Source organism: Hypomesus nipponensis, chromosome 7, assembly GCF_054491055.1.
Source record: "Hypomesus nipponensis isolate SF chromosome 7, ASM5449105v1, whole genome shotgun sequence".
In the NCBI taxonomy this organism is placed as follows: domain Eukaryota; kingdom Metazoa; phylum Chordata; class Actinopteri; order Osmeriformes; family Osmeridae; genus Hypomesus; species Hypomesus nipponensis.
This window is the reverse complement of record NC_140367.1, coordinates 3,710,001-3,724,954: the sequence shown is the minus strand read 5'-3', so window position 1 is coordinate 3,724,954 and position 14,954 is coordinate 3,710,001. Positions and strand designations below refer to the sequence as shown.

The window sequence follows — 14,954 nt, the reverse complement described above, 5'->3', positions numbered from 1 at the left end:
TAATCTGATGTTGATTTTGTCAACTTTAATTACAGCTTCTGGGAACACTTCACTTTGCCTGCCTCTACTTCAAATTGATATTATGAATATGCAAATGTGCTGGTAATTTGCGGAGAAGTGGGTATTTCAGTTGAGCACACTAGACAGGTCAATTCAACCGACGCACACGTTTTTTTTTCTTCTTCTTTTCTCCCCCTCGTCAAGGGTGCTTTAGACAAACTGTATTTATCCTTGATCACGGTTCTGTGAGTTATTACTCAGAAACCACATCTCAGACGTATTGTAAACCATGTCAGACTCTGTCGCTGGAAATATTGGGATAATATTTGACGGGTTTTAAGTTGGTTAATAGCTTTTTTTTTTTATTCTCTCCTTGAAACATTCTCCAATGTTGGTTACTGTCGCTCTCGGCTCCGAGCTCGCAAATCTAAGATGTTACTTTTCTTTCCCCCTCTCTCTCTTTCTCTCCTCTCCATGTTCTCTCCATCTCAGGCCTTACAAGCAGCAAGGCAATTACTCCTCCAGCAGCCAGGCAGTGGCTTGAAATCTCCAAAGAACCCGGACAAACAGCGTCCACTGCAGGTATGCTGTTCCTCTCTAATCTCCTAAGTCCATCCATAATACATGCTGCTCGGACAGACGGGGGGGGGGGGGGGTCCTCTGCTCTCCCACACGGTGTTTGACTTGCCGATTCAATCCTGGACCTGTCACTGTGATTGTCCTCCTGGACAACCTCTGAACATGCCGGAGATCGATCTGAGTGTCTGTCTGTGTTCTGGTGATGTTCATACACTAGCAGCTGAGGAACACGTCGGCCCTGGCTGTGTCGCCCCGCACGCATTCTAGAACCAAGCTCGTTAGGCGACAGGAAGGTTAGCTTAATGTTGATGAGTCTCAGTCAATCCCATAAAGAGCATTTAAATTTGCAGTAAAACAGGCGCAACCTGTTTTTATTTCCTGGTTGCTGAAACAAAGCACAACAGTGTTCACAACTGAAGAGTAGAGAAACATGGAGCATAATTACCTCCAGTTCATTCAGTAGATACATGCGGGTGCAGTCTGACAGATGCGGCACACAGCTGATTTGACAGACATGTCACCCAGAACAGTGTCTTGTAAGGCAGCTAATTTTAACTAGCTGTCATTTGAACTCCTCAACACCAATTTGCCCTATTGATTCATAGAGCTGTCTATTTCTGTTGTCAGTGATTTAGAAAAGGTCACAGATGCACAAATGTACGCACGCAGACACACACACCCACACACACACACTCTCTCACACACGTACACATTTCACACATTTCCTTTTCTTACTGTTGATCACTCCTCCAGCTCCACAGCCTATCTCTCTCACCTCATTTAGTCAATAAGACAGTTAGTTGGTTTTGCTGCTTCAAATTACATAAGCCCCTTGACATCTGCACAAGTTATTATTTTTCCTTCTTTTTTTAGGGGTCCAAATTGAAGTGTGAGAGTGTGTGCCCTCCACTCTGCTAATAAGTGCTATCAAGGAGCCCTGGCTCACCTCATTAGAGACCCTGTGCATTTAATTAAAGACGGGGAAATTGGCGTTAACCTCGTTGTTCATATTTTCGCAGAGTCTAACAATGGCGACACCTTCTAGTGCCGTCCCGCCCCTGAGAGCCTCATTATGAAGCTCTCTCCAAAAGATACAGTTGGCAGAGGTGTCGTTATGCTCCTCATTTAAATCATCAATCTTCATCTTCTGCATTGGGCATTTTAGTATTATCGACTAACCCTATCAGCCACATCGACCAGGATAATACAATTATAAGAACAAAGCTGTTTTTTGTCTTAAGATGTATTTTGGCAGTTGGAGGTGCTGTGATAACTGCTGACCCATCGAGCCTGTCAAGGCTATAACAGTGTTGCACCCGGAAAGTGGATCTCAAAAGAGATCAAGACGATCGAAACGAGGCCGACCTAAGCAAAAAGCATGAGATCGTGAGAGAGGAGTTTGTGAGTCGTCATGCTCAGCCTGACACCGAACCTTTGGCTTCAATAACACGAGCTGAATAGTAAATATTGAATATTTACATTTGCACCCCTCGTTCTCATACTCGTGTTGGGCGTGTGAGTAAATATGTGCGTGGCCTGCTGTAGTGAGGTGGTTGTTCTAGTTGGGTATAACCCTGCTGTTGATCCAGCCTGGTCACCATCTGCAACTCTTTCTTTTCATCAAACTACCAGGGAGAGTCACTGGCCTGCCTAGCACAGAGTACTCAGGTACCCAACCCCCCTGTCAAACACACACATCATATCAGCTTAGTTGTCTTTGAGACTGCTACAGTATTGTGTCCTTCCCTGTGCTCTTGAATTCTTAATTGCAAGTGCCAGTTTCTAAGCAAGTTTTCTCCTTGTTTGAGTGAGTGAAACATAGAGTTTGTACTCGGCGGATTGGAAACTTAATAATACAAGTCCTCCTTTCCCCTGCGGGCTCAAGAGGTTTCTAATATTCCTGTCACAATGGAGTTTACCCAATAAGGCAGCATTATTTACCTGGATTACAAGGCCAGAGCAGCATCTATATTTCATGTTTTACCAGCTTGTCCTCATGGAGTCAGTGGCAGCCTGACTCCCTTATCCTGCAGAAGGTAGTGGGCACATTGATCCCCTTCATGATGAACACTGAGGAAAGTATGAGAGGGGATTATTATGAGTGTGACAGCCTGCTTACTGTATGCCACACAGACGCTGATACCCCCCCCCCCCCCCTCAGTATTTAAGCATAGGAAACGATCCATAGATCATGGCATGTAAATTATTTAGTACACAAGCAGCTAAGTGCTTCAGCTTGCAGTTTTAATTACTTGCATTAACGGCTAAAGGCTCTCGCCTGACTAATTCTATCCAGTGGCTCATCTCATGGTGCCGTTTGACGCTAGGCAGGCAACATGCACACACACACGCACACACACAAGCAAGCTGCTTTTCCACATCAGCGTAATGTGACAGGTCTATTATTACACAGTAAGCCCACGGGAGCACTCAATAAACACCTATTTCTCCCTGTAAATCCCCCTGCCTTCCCTGTGCCTCTAACACAGATCTCCCAAGGCACACAACACCCTCTCCTCCCTGTCCTGCTCTCCCCTCACTGTGGCAATATCTTCCTCTCCGACTCACACTCTGACATTTAGAATACAAATAAAGAGACACCCGATGATGGAAGAAACAGAGGATTACAAGCACACGCACACACAAGCACACACACACACACACACGAGCACACACACAGACTGAGTAACACACAAACATAGGCACACAGCACATGTACCCAAATAAGCACATATACAGGCCCATGTGCCTGACAGTTGATTTCCCCGGCTCCCAGATCGCCATCTCAGGTTGTCAGCCCTGTTGTCAATGAGGCCTTGTTCACTCGGTTCTGTGCTGAGGGTCGGGGCTACGCGATCGGATGAAGGCAAGCAGACAGACAGACAGGCAGGCAAGCAGGCAGACAGACAGACAAACATATATACAGACAGTCAGACAGACAGGCAGGCAGGCAGGCAGGCAGGCAGGCAGGCAGGCAGGCAGGCAGGCAGGCAGGCAGACAGACAAACATATATACAGGCAGGAAGACAGTCAGACAGACAGACAGACAGACAGACAGACAAACATATATACAGGCAGGAAGACAGTCAGACAGACAGGCAGGCAGGCAGACAGACAAACATATATACAGGCAGGAAGACAGTCAGACAGACAGGCAGGCAGGCAGGCAGACAGACACACATATATATACAGGCAGGAAGACAGTCAGACAGACAGGCAGGCAGACAGACAAACACACATATATACAGGCAGGAAGAAAGACAGACAGAAAGGCAGACAAGCAGTACAGACAGACAGACAGGCAGGCAGGCAGGCAGGCAGGCAGGCAGACTCAACAGTCATGTAAACGACAATCTTTAACATGCAGAGGACACGTCTAAAGCGAGCCTGGCAGCATCGTGTCCGAGGCGTGTGGAGAATAACAATGACGGCCGCCTTCTGCAGGCGTTCCTAGCGTGGGGTTATGGGTGGGGTTGTGTAAACACACCGTGTATGGTCACATATCTCTGCGTACGTGTCACCGACGGCTGCCATGGCGATACGAACACCTCCTGCGAGTGGGTTGGTGAAGGGGGGGGGGGGGTGTAGGTGGGATGACCTCCGACACTTGCGTGGAGAGTGTGTGACAGGGAGGAGAGAGAGAGAGAGAGAGAGAGAGCTTTAACAAGGTGATCTCTCAGAGCTGTGAATGGACAAAGAGGGTATCTCATCTCCCTCCTCTCCTTTTCCTCTCCTTGTTCATTTTCTCTCCATTCTTCTGTTCTCATGTCCACTCCGCTCCTCAATACTCTCCTGTGTAAGTATATAGGTCTCTGACACAGAGTTTCCTCCACAGTATATATGGGGACAATAGCACTGAGAAAGAGGGTTAGGGTTAAGATCGGATTTGCCCTCGGAGCTGTTAACAATGCAGGCTGCCTGGCCCCTCCCTTGGCTGGGTTAACTCCCTCTAGTCAAGAGTGAACCCTCCCACATGGAGAGTGTGCGGGAGTGTGTGCTACTATGACCTACATAACACCAGGTTAAATACTAGTAATAAAAGCTGTTGAAACAACACTGACATCTTTACCATGCCCAGTAACTCCACCTGGGCTGGAGGGAGGTAGAGATGAAGCGCACCCATTCTGCTGCTGCAGGTGGTCTGAGTGTCGGCTGGTTATGGATGAGAGGACCTGCCTGTTGTTCCTGTTTCAAAAGGTTCCAGATCTCTCAGCCAATCGGTTTGGGCACTGGGCCGTCCTGAGAGTGGCGCAGCTTTAAAGGTCACCGCTGCACCTCTCTTCACCTCCCTCTCTCCCTACCCTACATCCCTCCATCCCTCCCTCTTTCCCCGCTCCCTCTCTCTTTACATTCATCTGTTTGTGAATTATAGTTCATTCAAGTGGAACCCTGTTCCATATCTCCATGTGGTTGACACTTTCATTCCTTTCTTTTCTGAATTCTTTGTCCCTTCTTTGTTTATTCCTCCCTTCCTTCCACCCTATCGTTCATCCTTCCTTCCTCTCCTTATTCTATTCTATTCTTCCTTCTCCTATTCTACACTTGTGTGTTATCTCTCCCAAATGGAACCCCATAGTAGAACAGAGGTTCTACTATGGAGCAGGGATGCTAGTTAATGGAACATGGCTAAGGATGCTAATTCACATTTACATTTATGAAAATCTGCATCCCCTCTGGTAGGATCTCAAAATAGGATAAATTATTACAGCGAGGGGGGGGGAGGTGAGATCTTAAAAAAAAAAAAAAAAAAAACATTTTGTTATTCACGAAGAAAACTTCTGTTGACTCTTGAAAAAAAAAGTGTCAGCACATTTTTCCTCAAACACCCTTGGTTACTGCTTTTGTAACCAGAAAACACTTCCCCTCTTTTCTTCCACCCCCTCCCTCTCTATGCAGTTGCAACACCTACAGGACTAGATTGGTAAATTGCAAGGACCGAGTTGGTTCATCATTGTGATGCAAAAGAAGTTGAAATGCAACCCTGAGGCTCTGTAGCCGAGTTGGGGGATGAACACACCGAGGAGGGGAAGAAAGAATTCCAGACCTTTGATGTCTCTGCAACAAATGCAGCTCCTGACAGTAGATACATGGGAGCAATAAACGAGTTTCAGCGGCCCTTACACAGGCAATCTGATTCTCCCGACCAGGGTGTTAATTGGCTCCTAACAGGCAAATCTGATAGACCCCAGCCTGGTGGCGGGATGCCCCCTCCGTAGAGCTGCTCGAAGCACTTGTAATTTACCGCCGTGTCATTTGATGAAGAGGCCGATCCGACAGAGGCCGAATTACCTGGAACATCAGAAGAAGCCGAGCTTGCATTCTCTATCTCGTAGGGTTCTTCCTCTCTTTCTCTCTTTCTCTCTTTCTCTCTTTCTCTCTTTCTCTCTTTCTCTCTCTCTCTCTCTCTCTCTCTCTCTCTCTCTCTCTCTCTCTCTCTCTATCTGTCTCTATCTGTCTTTCTCTTTCTCTCTCCCTCTCTCTCTTTCTCTCTCTAGTTTTCTCCATCTCTCTCCCACTCTCTCCCTCCACCTACTCTCTCTATCCAGTTTTCTCACTCCTCCTACTCTCTCTCTCTCTCTCTCTCTCTTTCATGCTCACACGCCCACAGGTCTTGTACCGTGGAGTAGCACAGCACTGACAGTGCACTAACCTCACTGCAGATACCAGTCCTCTAGTCCCCAAGTATTTCAGCAGGAGCACAATGATATACCATGTTCTGAATGGGAGCCATGCATCGGCATCAACGAGCAGATTAATCTCTGCTCATGCCATCCCACCCTCCTCTGTCTCTGTCAGATGGACGTGTGCGGTGGATCTCTACGTTGTGATAGATGACACTTCCCATTCCAGACTACCAAACTGCCAAGTTAATTGGTTTGGGGAAACATGCTGTAATCTACTTAGGTCTGCTCCTGACGATCTCCAGTATTGATCAGTCTAATCACAGTACAGTATGAGACCCACACACACTCCCACACAAACACACACACACACACACCGGTTGTGAGCTCGTAGGCTAGGTGGCCCAAGACTAGCAGCCTCTTATCAATAAAAGTGTAGCCACCATTGGCAGTAATTGGTTGGTAAATGAGGGAAGGAGGGGCGGGGTCAAGAGTGTAGCTGCTCTGGGGGCCGGGGAGGGAAGCTCGGGGTTTAGGGGCTCCCTGCCCCCGAGAAGGTTACAGATGGGGGGAACACTCACAGAACTCTGTCTCTCTCTCTCTCTCTCTCTCTCTCTCCCCACTCTTTCCCTCTCTCTGCACGCTTACCAGAGAGGTCTAACATCTTAATTAACAGTGAGGATGTCTCTGGCAGAGATGTGGAGTAATGACCTCCTGACGCCCCTCCACTCCTCCTCCTCTCTATCTACCAGTCTCTGGCCACTCTCAGACCTCCACCTTCCCCACCCTCCTCCCATCATGCATCAGTGTTTATGCCTCACGTCTAATCGGATGCTTTCCCCCTTGATTACCCTCCGTAAGTGAATTGTAACGGAAACAGAGAGAAAATGAATTTCTCTCTTCTTCCGTTAATTGTTTAAGTTTTAGCTCTCGATACAGCGGCTGACTGTATCTCTGCCCGAGGTAATTTGATTTGGGCTGGCAAAGCCCTTTGTGGTCTAGATAAAGGAGGGTGGTGATGGCGGTGTAATTGCTGAAGGTGCTTTAGTCCAGTGGTCCGGACAGATGCAGTATCAGCTCAGCCATGGAGACAAAACACAAGGATTGTTCTGGAGCCCGAAGCCTCGGCCCAGTCAGAAAAGACCAGGGGGCAGAAGAGGATCATGCCCATAAATCAGTACACAGGAGAGGGGCATGTTTCTGTCTGCTGGTCTGCTGGTCTGCTGGTCTGGTGGCTGTTTGAGTCATGGCTGACAGGAAGTTAACAGACATGCCCCCCTACTTTGACGATCTGAAACGCAAGTATCAAAACGCAAAGCGCAAGTAACTTCAGCTTGGCGTGACTTCAGCTTGGTTGTTATTTTGCCGACGGGATAAATGACTTTGCGCCTGGCGCAAATCTAAAAAGGGTTGGTCTGAAGTAGCTACATTACTAATGGGTGTGGTTTGGGCGTAACGTGCAATAAACCAATCACGCCAGCGGTTCACAGCCGAGGAGATCGACGTTGTCGTCAGGGCCGTAAAAGATAGAGAAGTGACTTTGTATGAGAAAGGCAGAGCAGTTTTCTCATTGCACTAAATTGCCCACTCATGCTACTCATTCAAATTATTATTCTAATTTTTACATATATTGAATTTTTGTAATTGTTATATTTTTAAATTGTCCAGTTCTTAGAATTAGTTTAAGTAATATACTTAATTTATACCAGCATATGTTTATTGTTTGCACCTTCCTACCACAGCAAATCGCGTATTTGTGTAACATAAGCTTCATGGCGAATAAACCGAATTCTGATTCTGATGGGCATGGGAGAAGAAACCTTACCAAATTAGCTTTGGTTAAACATTCATGGGAGGAAATTGCCACCGTTGTTACAAATGAAGTTCACATACATAGATTTCTTATGAAAATCTTTTTATAATCATTGAAGAAATGTAACACGCCATAAATCAAAACAATGTAACGTAGCTTCGCAGAAAGAAGACCCTGGCCTCGCCAGCAGTGCGCATGGACCAAGCTTGCGCCCTTAAAATAGCATCTGAATATTACGCCATTGACTTTAAACCACGTTTTCCCGGTCAGTGGCGGAATTGTTTTTCGGAAACTGCAAAATAGCACCAGGGAACGTTTGCGCCGGAACACGCCTCCTTTTTCGCTGATCCGCCCACGGGAGCGCAAAGTCATTTCGACGTGCGTCTGTGGAGGGAATAGTCGGCTTTGCGTCGAGTGCAAACTAGGAATGACACTTGCGTCGTTGACTAAGTCAATTGCGCTGGGTGCAAGATAGGGCCCATGAAGTGCATTGGAAGCCTGTTTTACTTGTCAGGAGGATTACAGAGATCATGGCAATCCTAGTAGAAACACAAACTCTCATGCTACTTTAACAAACATAGATTTTTTTAAAGGATGTGTATCTTATCCTCTAAAAAAGACAAAAAAATATATCCTTTGAAAAAAATATAAATGTATAACTAAATTCCAATTATTTAATAATTATATATATATATATATATATATATATATATATATATATATATATATATATATATATATATATATATATATATATATATATATATATATATATATATATTGTAATAAATCCCTGGGGATGTGGTAAAGCGTCAAAAGCTGGCTTTGTTGGCTATCATAGTGTGGTTGTGATGCTCTGTGAGAGAGACTGTTCATTGTCTGCCAGTGTTTACTGCACGGCTGTCCTGTAAATGCTCATTAATTTTGTCCCTTCGTGGCGAAATCATTTCGAGGAGAAGCAATTCAGCCTCTGTTCCTTTCAATTCACTGGGCTTGTCAATCAAGGGGCATGCGGGATCCCTCGGAATGGAGGTGTTATATTCCGGCAATTATCATGTCATATACTCGAAAATGTAAATGAACGTGTGTGTAAAATTAAATTTATGGGTTGTCAGTGAAGAATAAGAACTAGCAGAGCAATTACTTATCTGCTTTCATCTAGAAGCTTCAGATACGTCAGGCAGAAAAGCTTGCAGTTAAACGCTAGAATCAGCATTGTGGCAGGGCTCACAATGACTAAGGCCAGGACCTCCTCTCTCTGTCTCTCTCTCTGTCTCTCTCTCTGTCTCTCTCTCTCTCTCCTTCCCCTCCCTCTTTCTTTATCTTTGTCTCTCTTCCTGTTTTCTTTTTGTTTGGAAGAACGTTGAAATGAAGATGATTATCATCCATCACTCCACTAAAAAGCTAATGAAGGAGAGAAAAGGCATTTCCTATCTTTGACTGAGGGCTGTTGTCTATTTTCTAAACCTCTCTTTCTTTGTCAGGACACTGGGGCTATCTCAGTCCTGTTGTTAGTAGTGCATTGTTCCCTCTCCTCTCCTGGATGGTTTCCATACTGTACCACATACACAGCCACTCCACAGACACACCCAGCAAACCCGCCCCACTCCCCTTCTATATCCACCAATTAAACATACACATGCATATTTAGACGTCTCGTATTTACATGTTTATTGTTTCAAACACTCCGGTGGCTCCAGGTTCTTCTTTTGTGAAGCGTCAGAAGCTGGATACCAGCGACCAATTAATGTTGTTTGATGAGAGCAACATCTCCTGTCTTCTGTCTGGGACGGACCCACAGTCGCCATGCTAGCGCCCAGCAGGGGTGATGCAGAGGGTAATTGCACGTCGCTGATGTATCTTAAGGTTTAATAACACTGAAGGTGTAAGCAGGATATTTGCATAATTACATGCAGCTGTTTAATTTGTGACTTTTGTAGGCTTTGTTCTCCTTGGGCCCTCGTATCTCTCCTCTCTTAATGAAGTGCCATGCACTGAGCAACAGACTTGAACTGGTTCACAGTAGCTCCGTCACCCAGACGCTCTTCTGCTCGTCCTCCACCTCCTCCACTTCATCCTCCACCTCCTCTTCATCCACCTTCTCTTCCTCCACCTCCTGTTCCTCCTCTACCTCCACCACTTCCTCATCTTCCTCTACCTCCTCTACCTCCTCTTCCTCCTTCACTCCCTCTCCGTCTTACCTCCATCCACTGGTCTTATATTCTTGTCATCCTCTTCATCCTCCTCTTCATCCTCCACTTCCCGTCCTCCTGCTCCTGCTAAGAGCCTAATGAAGAGAGCAGCCAGGGTTTGTTTGAGTATGAATATGAGTGTGTAGACGGGCTGGATGGGCTTTGACCTTCAGCTGGGGTTTTCAGTTCATCAGGATTAGTCAAGCTGGGCGATCTGGAGCCCCTAATGCATAATGACTTCTAAAATGAAAAATGTGTAGTGACCATGCAAATGTCTCGCTTAATCAAAGAGAAGGTGGGGGTGGGGGGGGGTTGGAGGGAGAGGGGGGACATGGGCTGTAGGGGGGGGTGGGAGAGAACCAAACAAGGACGTGTCAAGGCCTGGTGGAGGAGGAGGAGGATGGGGGGGGGGGACAGAGGTGGGGAAGAGAAGGGGTTGGAAGGAGGGGTGGAGGGGGGTATGGAAAGTAATCAAGACAGCTTGATTAGCCAGGGAGAGGACGAGGCTGTCTTAGTGGCCCCTTGGCCCCTCGTACCTAGCTTCTAAACACCACCACAATTAACTCCAGGGATGAGGGAGCCTGTGGGGCTCTCTACTGCTTGTCTCAGCCAGGCAGACTTGAGTCAAACGGACACATCCAATCCATCGAGTGTTTACCTGTGAGTTTGTGTTTACGACTTGTCACCCTGTGGGTACACCTGTCCTGTTGAGTTAGTGTGCGGTCCTCCCGCCTCAGCCTCCAGCCCTGTCTCTACATCATGACAGGTGGACTGGCATATTCAGACTGGAGCAACGCTGCACATAAACATGGGAACAATCAGAGTGGCGTCCATGTTGGATTCTTCTCTCTGTGCTCAGGCATAGTAAGCAGGAAAGGGGGAGTCAGAATTGTAAATAATGCTCTGGTGCTCGTGATATGAGAGTATGTCTGTCAATGAAATGAAACTTCAAGGAAGAGTAAATACTAATAACAATAAAAAATAATACAAATACAATCTACTGGGAACTGCACAGCAGAATAAACAATTATTATTTTCTCTCGAGTTGCTGTTCAATTTTTGATCAGGCACAGACAACTGGATGAGAGAAATGCAGACAATCACAAGGAAAAGTTGTGTGTTGTATTCTGAAACCTGCGCTATTGATCTGTTGGTTGCAAAGTCTATCTGTCTGCGGTGAATTTGGCTGAAACACATCTTTGTTTTTGTTTTGGCAAAAAGTTTTTCTCTTGAACTTTTGACAGCTAGGATTTTAATGATTATCATCACCGACCGAAAGAACGGCATAAATCTTTCAGAAGAGAGGCAGAGAGCGAGAGAGAGAGGCAAAGAGAGAGGCAGAGAGCAAGACAGAGAGAGAGAGAGAGAGAGAGAGAGAGAGAGAGAGAGAGAGAGAGAGGAGTGCCTCTGGCTGCTTTCAAGTCTATGCTCTTACTCAAGACAACTGCTAAATTCCTCTGCCATAAACAGAATTGTTCACGACTCAATATTTCATTTTCCCTCACATTTAGTTTTAGACTCCCTCTTCGACTTTTCCTGAACTGAAGCGCTTCACTTCCCTGAACTGTTCAAAGTGAACTCGGACCTCCAGCCAAGCCACAGGGACGTCTGCTGATTGGGCTTACCAAGTGTCCACTCAAACATTGTTATTCTAATCAACTTTCAGAGTTGTCCTTTTTCACGCTGGTTCACAATGGCTGCACTTATAGGCATGGCCATCAGGGTTGGAGGGTATTGTTAATTAGACGTCTCTGTCTCTTTCCATCCCTTCTTCCCTCTCAATGGGGGGTGAAAGGAACGAGGAGCAACATCAAGGCACTGGGCCCCTCTGTCCTTCAAGGGCAGCTGCACGCCAGGCATGTTCTCCTGGTCTCTCCTCCTCTCTCCTCCTCTCTCAAGGTCTCTCCTCCTCTCTCCTCCTCTCTCAAGGTCTCTCCTCCTCTCTCCTGCCCTCCTCATACCCTCATCCACCCTCCACCTACCGACCATAAATAACTAGTAGAACTGACGCATTTTGCCACTTGTCTTTCTCTCCCACAAATCACCCTCTCTCTCTCTCTCTCTCTCTCTCTCTCTCTCTCTCTCTGCCTCTCTCTCTCTCTGTCTCTCCTCCCCTCCCCCCTCCAGGTGCCCGTGTCCCTGGCCATGATGAGTCCCCAGGTGATCACCCCCCAGCAGATGCAGCAGATCCTCCAGCAGCAGGTCTTGTCTCCTCAGCAGCTACAGGCCCTGTTACAGCAGCAGCAGGCCGTCATGCTGCAGCAGGTACCACACACACACACACACACACCCATACACACGCACACACACACACACACACACACACACCCATACACACGCACACACACACACACACGCCCATACACACGTACACACACGCACTCATACACACGCACACACACACACACACACACACACACGCACACACACACACGCACACACGCCCATACACACGTACACACACGCACTCATACACCCACACACACACACACATACATACATATACTCACACATACTCACACATATACTCACACACGCACCCACACACACATCCAAATGCATACAGGGATCATGACTCATTTCTGCACCAGAGTAGAACAGGCATTTAACTGCTCATTTACACACATTATGCTTTCCCACACACACACACATTATGCTTTCACACACACACACAATGTGTCCTTGACACACTTAGAGAGGGAAGGCTGCACGTGACGCCCTCTCTCCTCCACGTCACAAATAGTAACGTGTTTGTAGAGAGGTCGTGGTCACCAGGGAAGGACTGGGACTGCGTATGACTTACAGTGGATGACTTAGTATGGATGACTTACAGTGGACGACTTAGTGTGGTTGACTTAGTGTGGATGTCTTACAGTGGATGACTTACAGTGGATGACTTAGTGTGGATGACATAGTGTGGATGACCTACAGTGGATGACTTACAGTGGATGACTTACAGTGGATGACTTACAGTGGATGACTTACAGTGGATGACTTACAGTGGATGACTTAGTGTGGATGACTTAGTGTGGATGACCTACAGTGGATGACTTACAGTGGATGACTTACAGTGGATGGCTTAGTGTGGATGACTTAGTGTGGATGACTTAGTGTGGATGACTCTGGTAGTACTTTACTCGTGTTCTTCTCTAGAATTATTCAAACCTGCAGCCTGGAAATAGTGTTATACTAGAAGCACCACTCATACTGTTTTCATACAAATGTTTTAAGAGACATGATAGTGACTGTCATGTATTGACCTCAACAGTCTGACAGCCTCCGAGATCATCAAAGTCTGGCCACAGAGGATGGGAGCACATGGTGGATGTTATTCATGTTAAACACCAACATTACATGAATACTCCACTAAAGATTGTGTGTCTGTGTGTGTGTGTGTGTGTGTGTTTGTGTGTGTGTGTGTGTGTGTGTGTGTGCGTTGAGCTTAACACATCCTCTCCTCCCAGGCCTTAGACAAGTCTATGTGTAGTTATTGTCTAGTTAATGTGGTGAATTGTGCCCCTCCCCCCAGTACTGTGCCAGGCCTTTTAAAGTCCAGCTGGAGAAGACCTGGAGAGAGAACGAAACTACAGTATGTGTCACAATCACACGTTACCGTGGTTATCTAGGACTGGATGGGTCACACATAATCAACATTTGTTCCAGAAATATTTCTTACATTGGCTAATGCACATCTGATTTGTCAAAGGAAAACAAACAGATGTAATTAGATGGTAAAGGAGTGTCCAGTAATGTGCTTGTTTTGAGAGATCCCCCTGTATATCCTACTGTACACATGGAAATGAACAACCCAAGAAACATTGCCCTCGGCTGTTTACTCACTGTAGCATAGGAGATGTCTGGACCATGACTGTGTTTATGTGACATGTCTAACCTTCTCCTCTCCCCTCCCCTCCTCTTCTGTCCCTTGCCCTCCTCTCCTGTCCCCTCCTCTCTCCTCTCTCGTCTCCTTCTCTCTCCTCTCCCCTCCTCTCTCCCCTCCTCTCCTCCTCTCCTCCTCTCTCCTCGCCCCTCCTCTCTCCCCTCCTCTCCTCCTCTCTCCTCTCCTCTCCCCTCCTCTCCTCCTCTCTCCTCCTCTCTCCTCTCCTCTCTTCTCTCCTCCTCTCTCCTCTCTCTCCTCCTCTCTCCTCTCCTCTCTCCTCCCCTCCACTCTCCTCTCCTCTCTCCTCCCCTCCTCTCTCCTCCTCTCTCCTCTCCTCCTCTCTCCCCTCCTCTCCTCCTCTCTCCTCTCCCCTCCTCCTCTCTCCTCCTCTCTCCTCTCCTCCTCTCCTCCTCTCCTTCTCTCCTCCTTTCCTCCTCTCCTCCTCTCCTCTCCTCCTCTCCTCTCCTCCTCTCCTCCTCTCCTCCTCTCCTCCTCTCCTCCTCTCCTCTCCTCCTCTCTCTCCTCCTCTCCTCCTCTCTCCTCTCCTCTCTCCAGCAGCACCTGCAGGAGTTCTATAAGAAGCAGCAGGAGCAGCTGCACCTCCAGCTTCTTCAGCAGCAGCACCCTGGCAAGCAGGCTAAAGAGGTGAGGCACAGTGTGGGTGACAGTCTGGGTCACAGTGTGGGGCACAGTGTGGGGCTTAGTGTGGGTCTGGGTCACAATGTAGGGCACAGTGTAGGCCTGGGTCTGGGTCACAGTGTGGGTCTGGGTCTGGGTCTGGGTCACAGTGTGGGTCTGGGTCTGGGTCACAGTCTAGGTCTGGGTCTGGGTCACAGTGTGGGTCTTAGTCTGGGTCACCGTCTAGGTCT

The 14,954-nt window shown here is 47.3% G+C and overlaps 1 protein-coding gene across 1 annotated transcript in view; it reads left to right on the top strand.

Annotated features, from left to right (window-relative positions):
• Positions 1–14,954, top strand: part of foxp2 (forkhead box P2) — a 110,292-nt gene that overhangs the window by 61,816 nt on the left and 33,522 nt on the right. The window contains exons 5-8 of the mRNA XM_084701338.1: positions 493–582; positions 12,333–12,470; positions 13,735–13,794; positions 14,641–14,730. Of these exons, the coding sequence (XP_084557464.1) occupies positions 493–582; positions 12,333–12,470; positions 13,735–13,794; positions 14,641–14,730 (378 nt within the window). The remainder of the gene's footprint in view (positions 1–492; positions 583–12,332; positions 12,471–13,734; positions 13,795–14,640; positions 14,731–14,954) is intronic.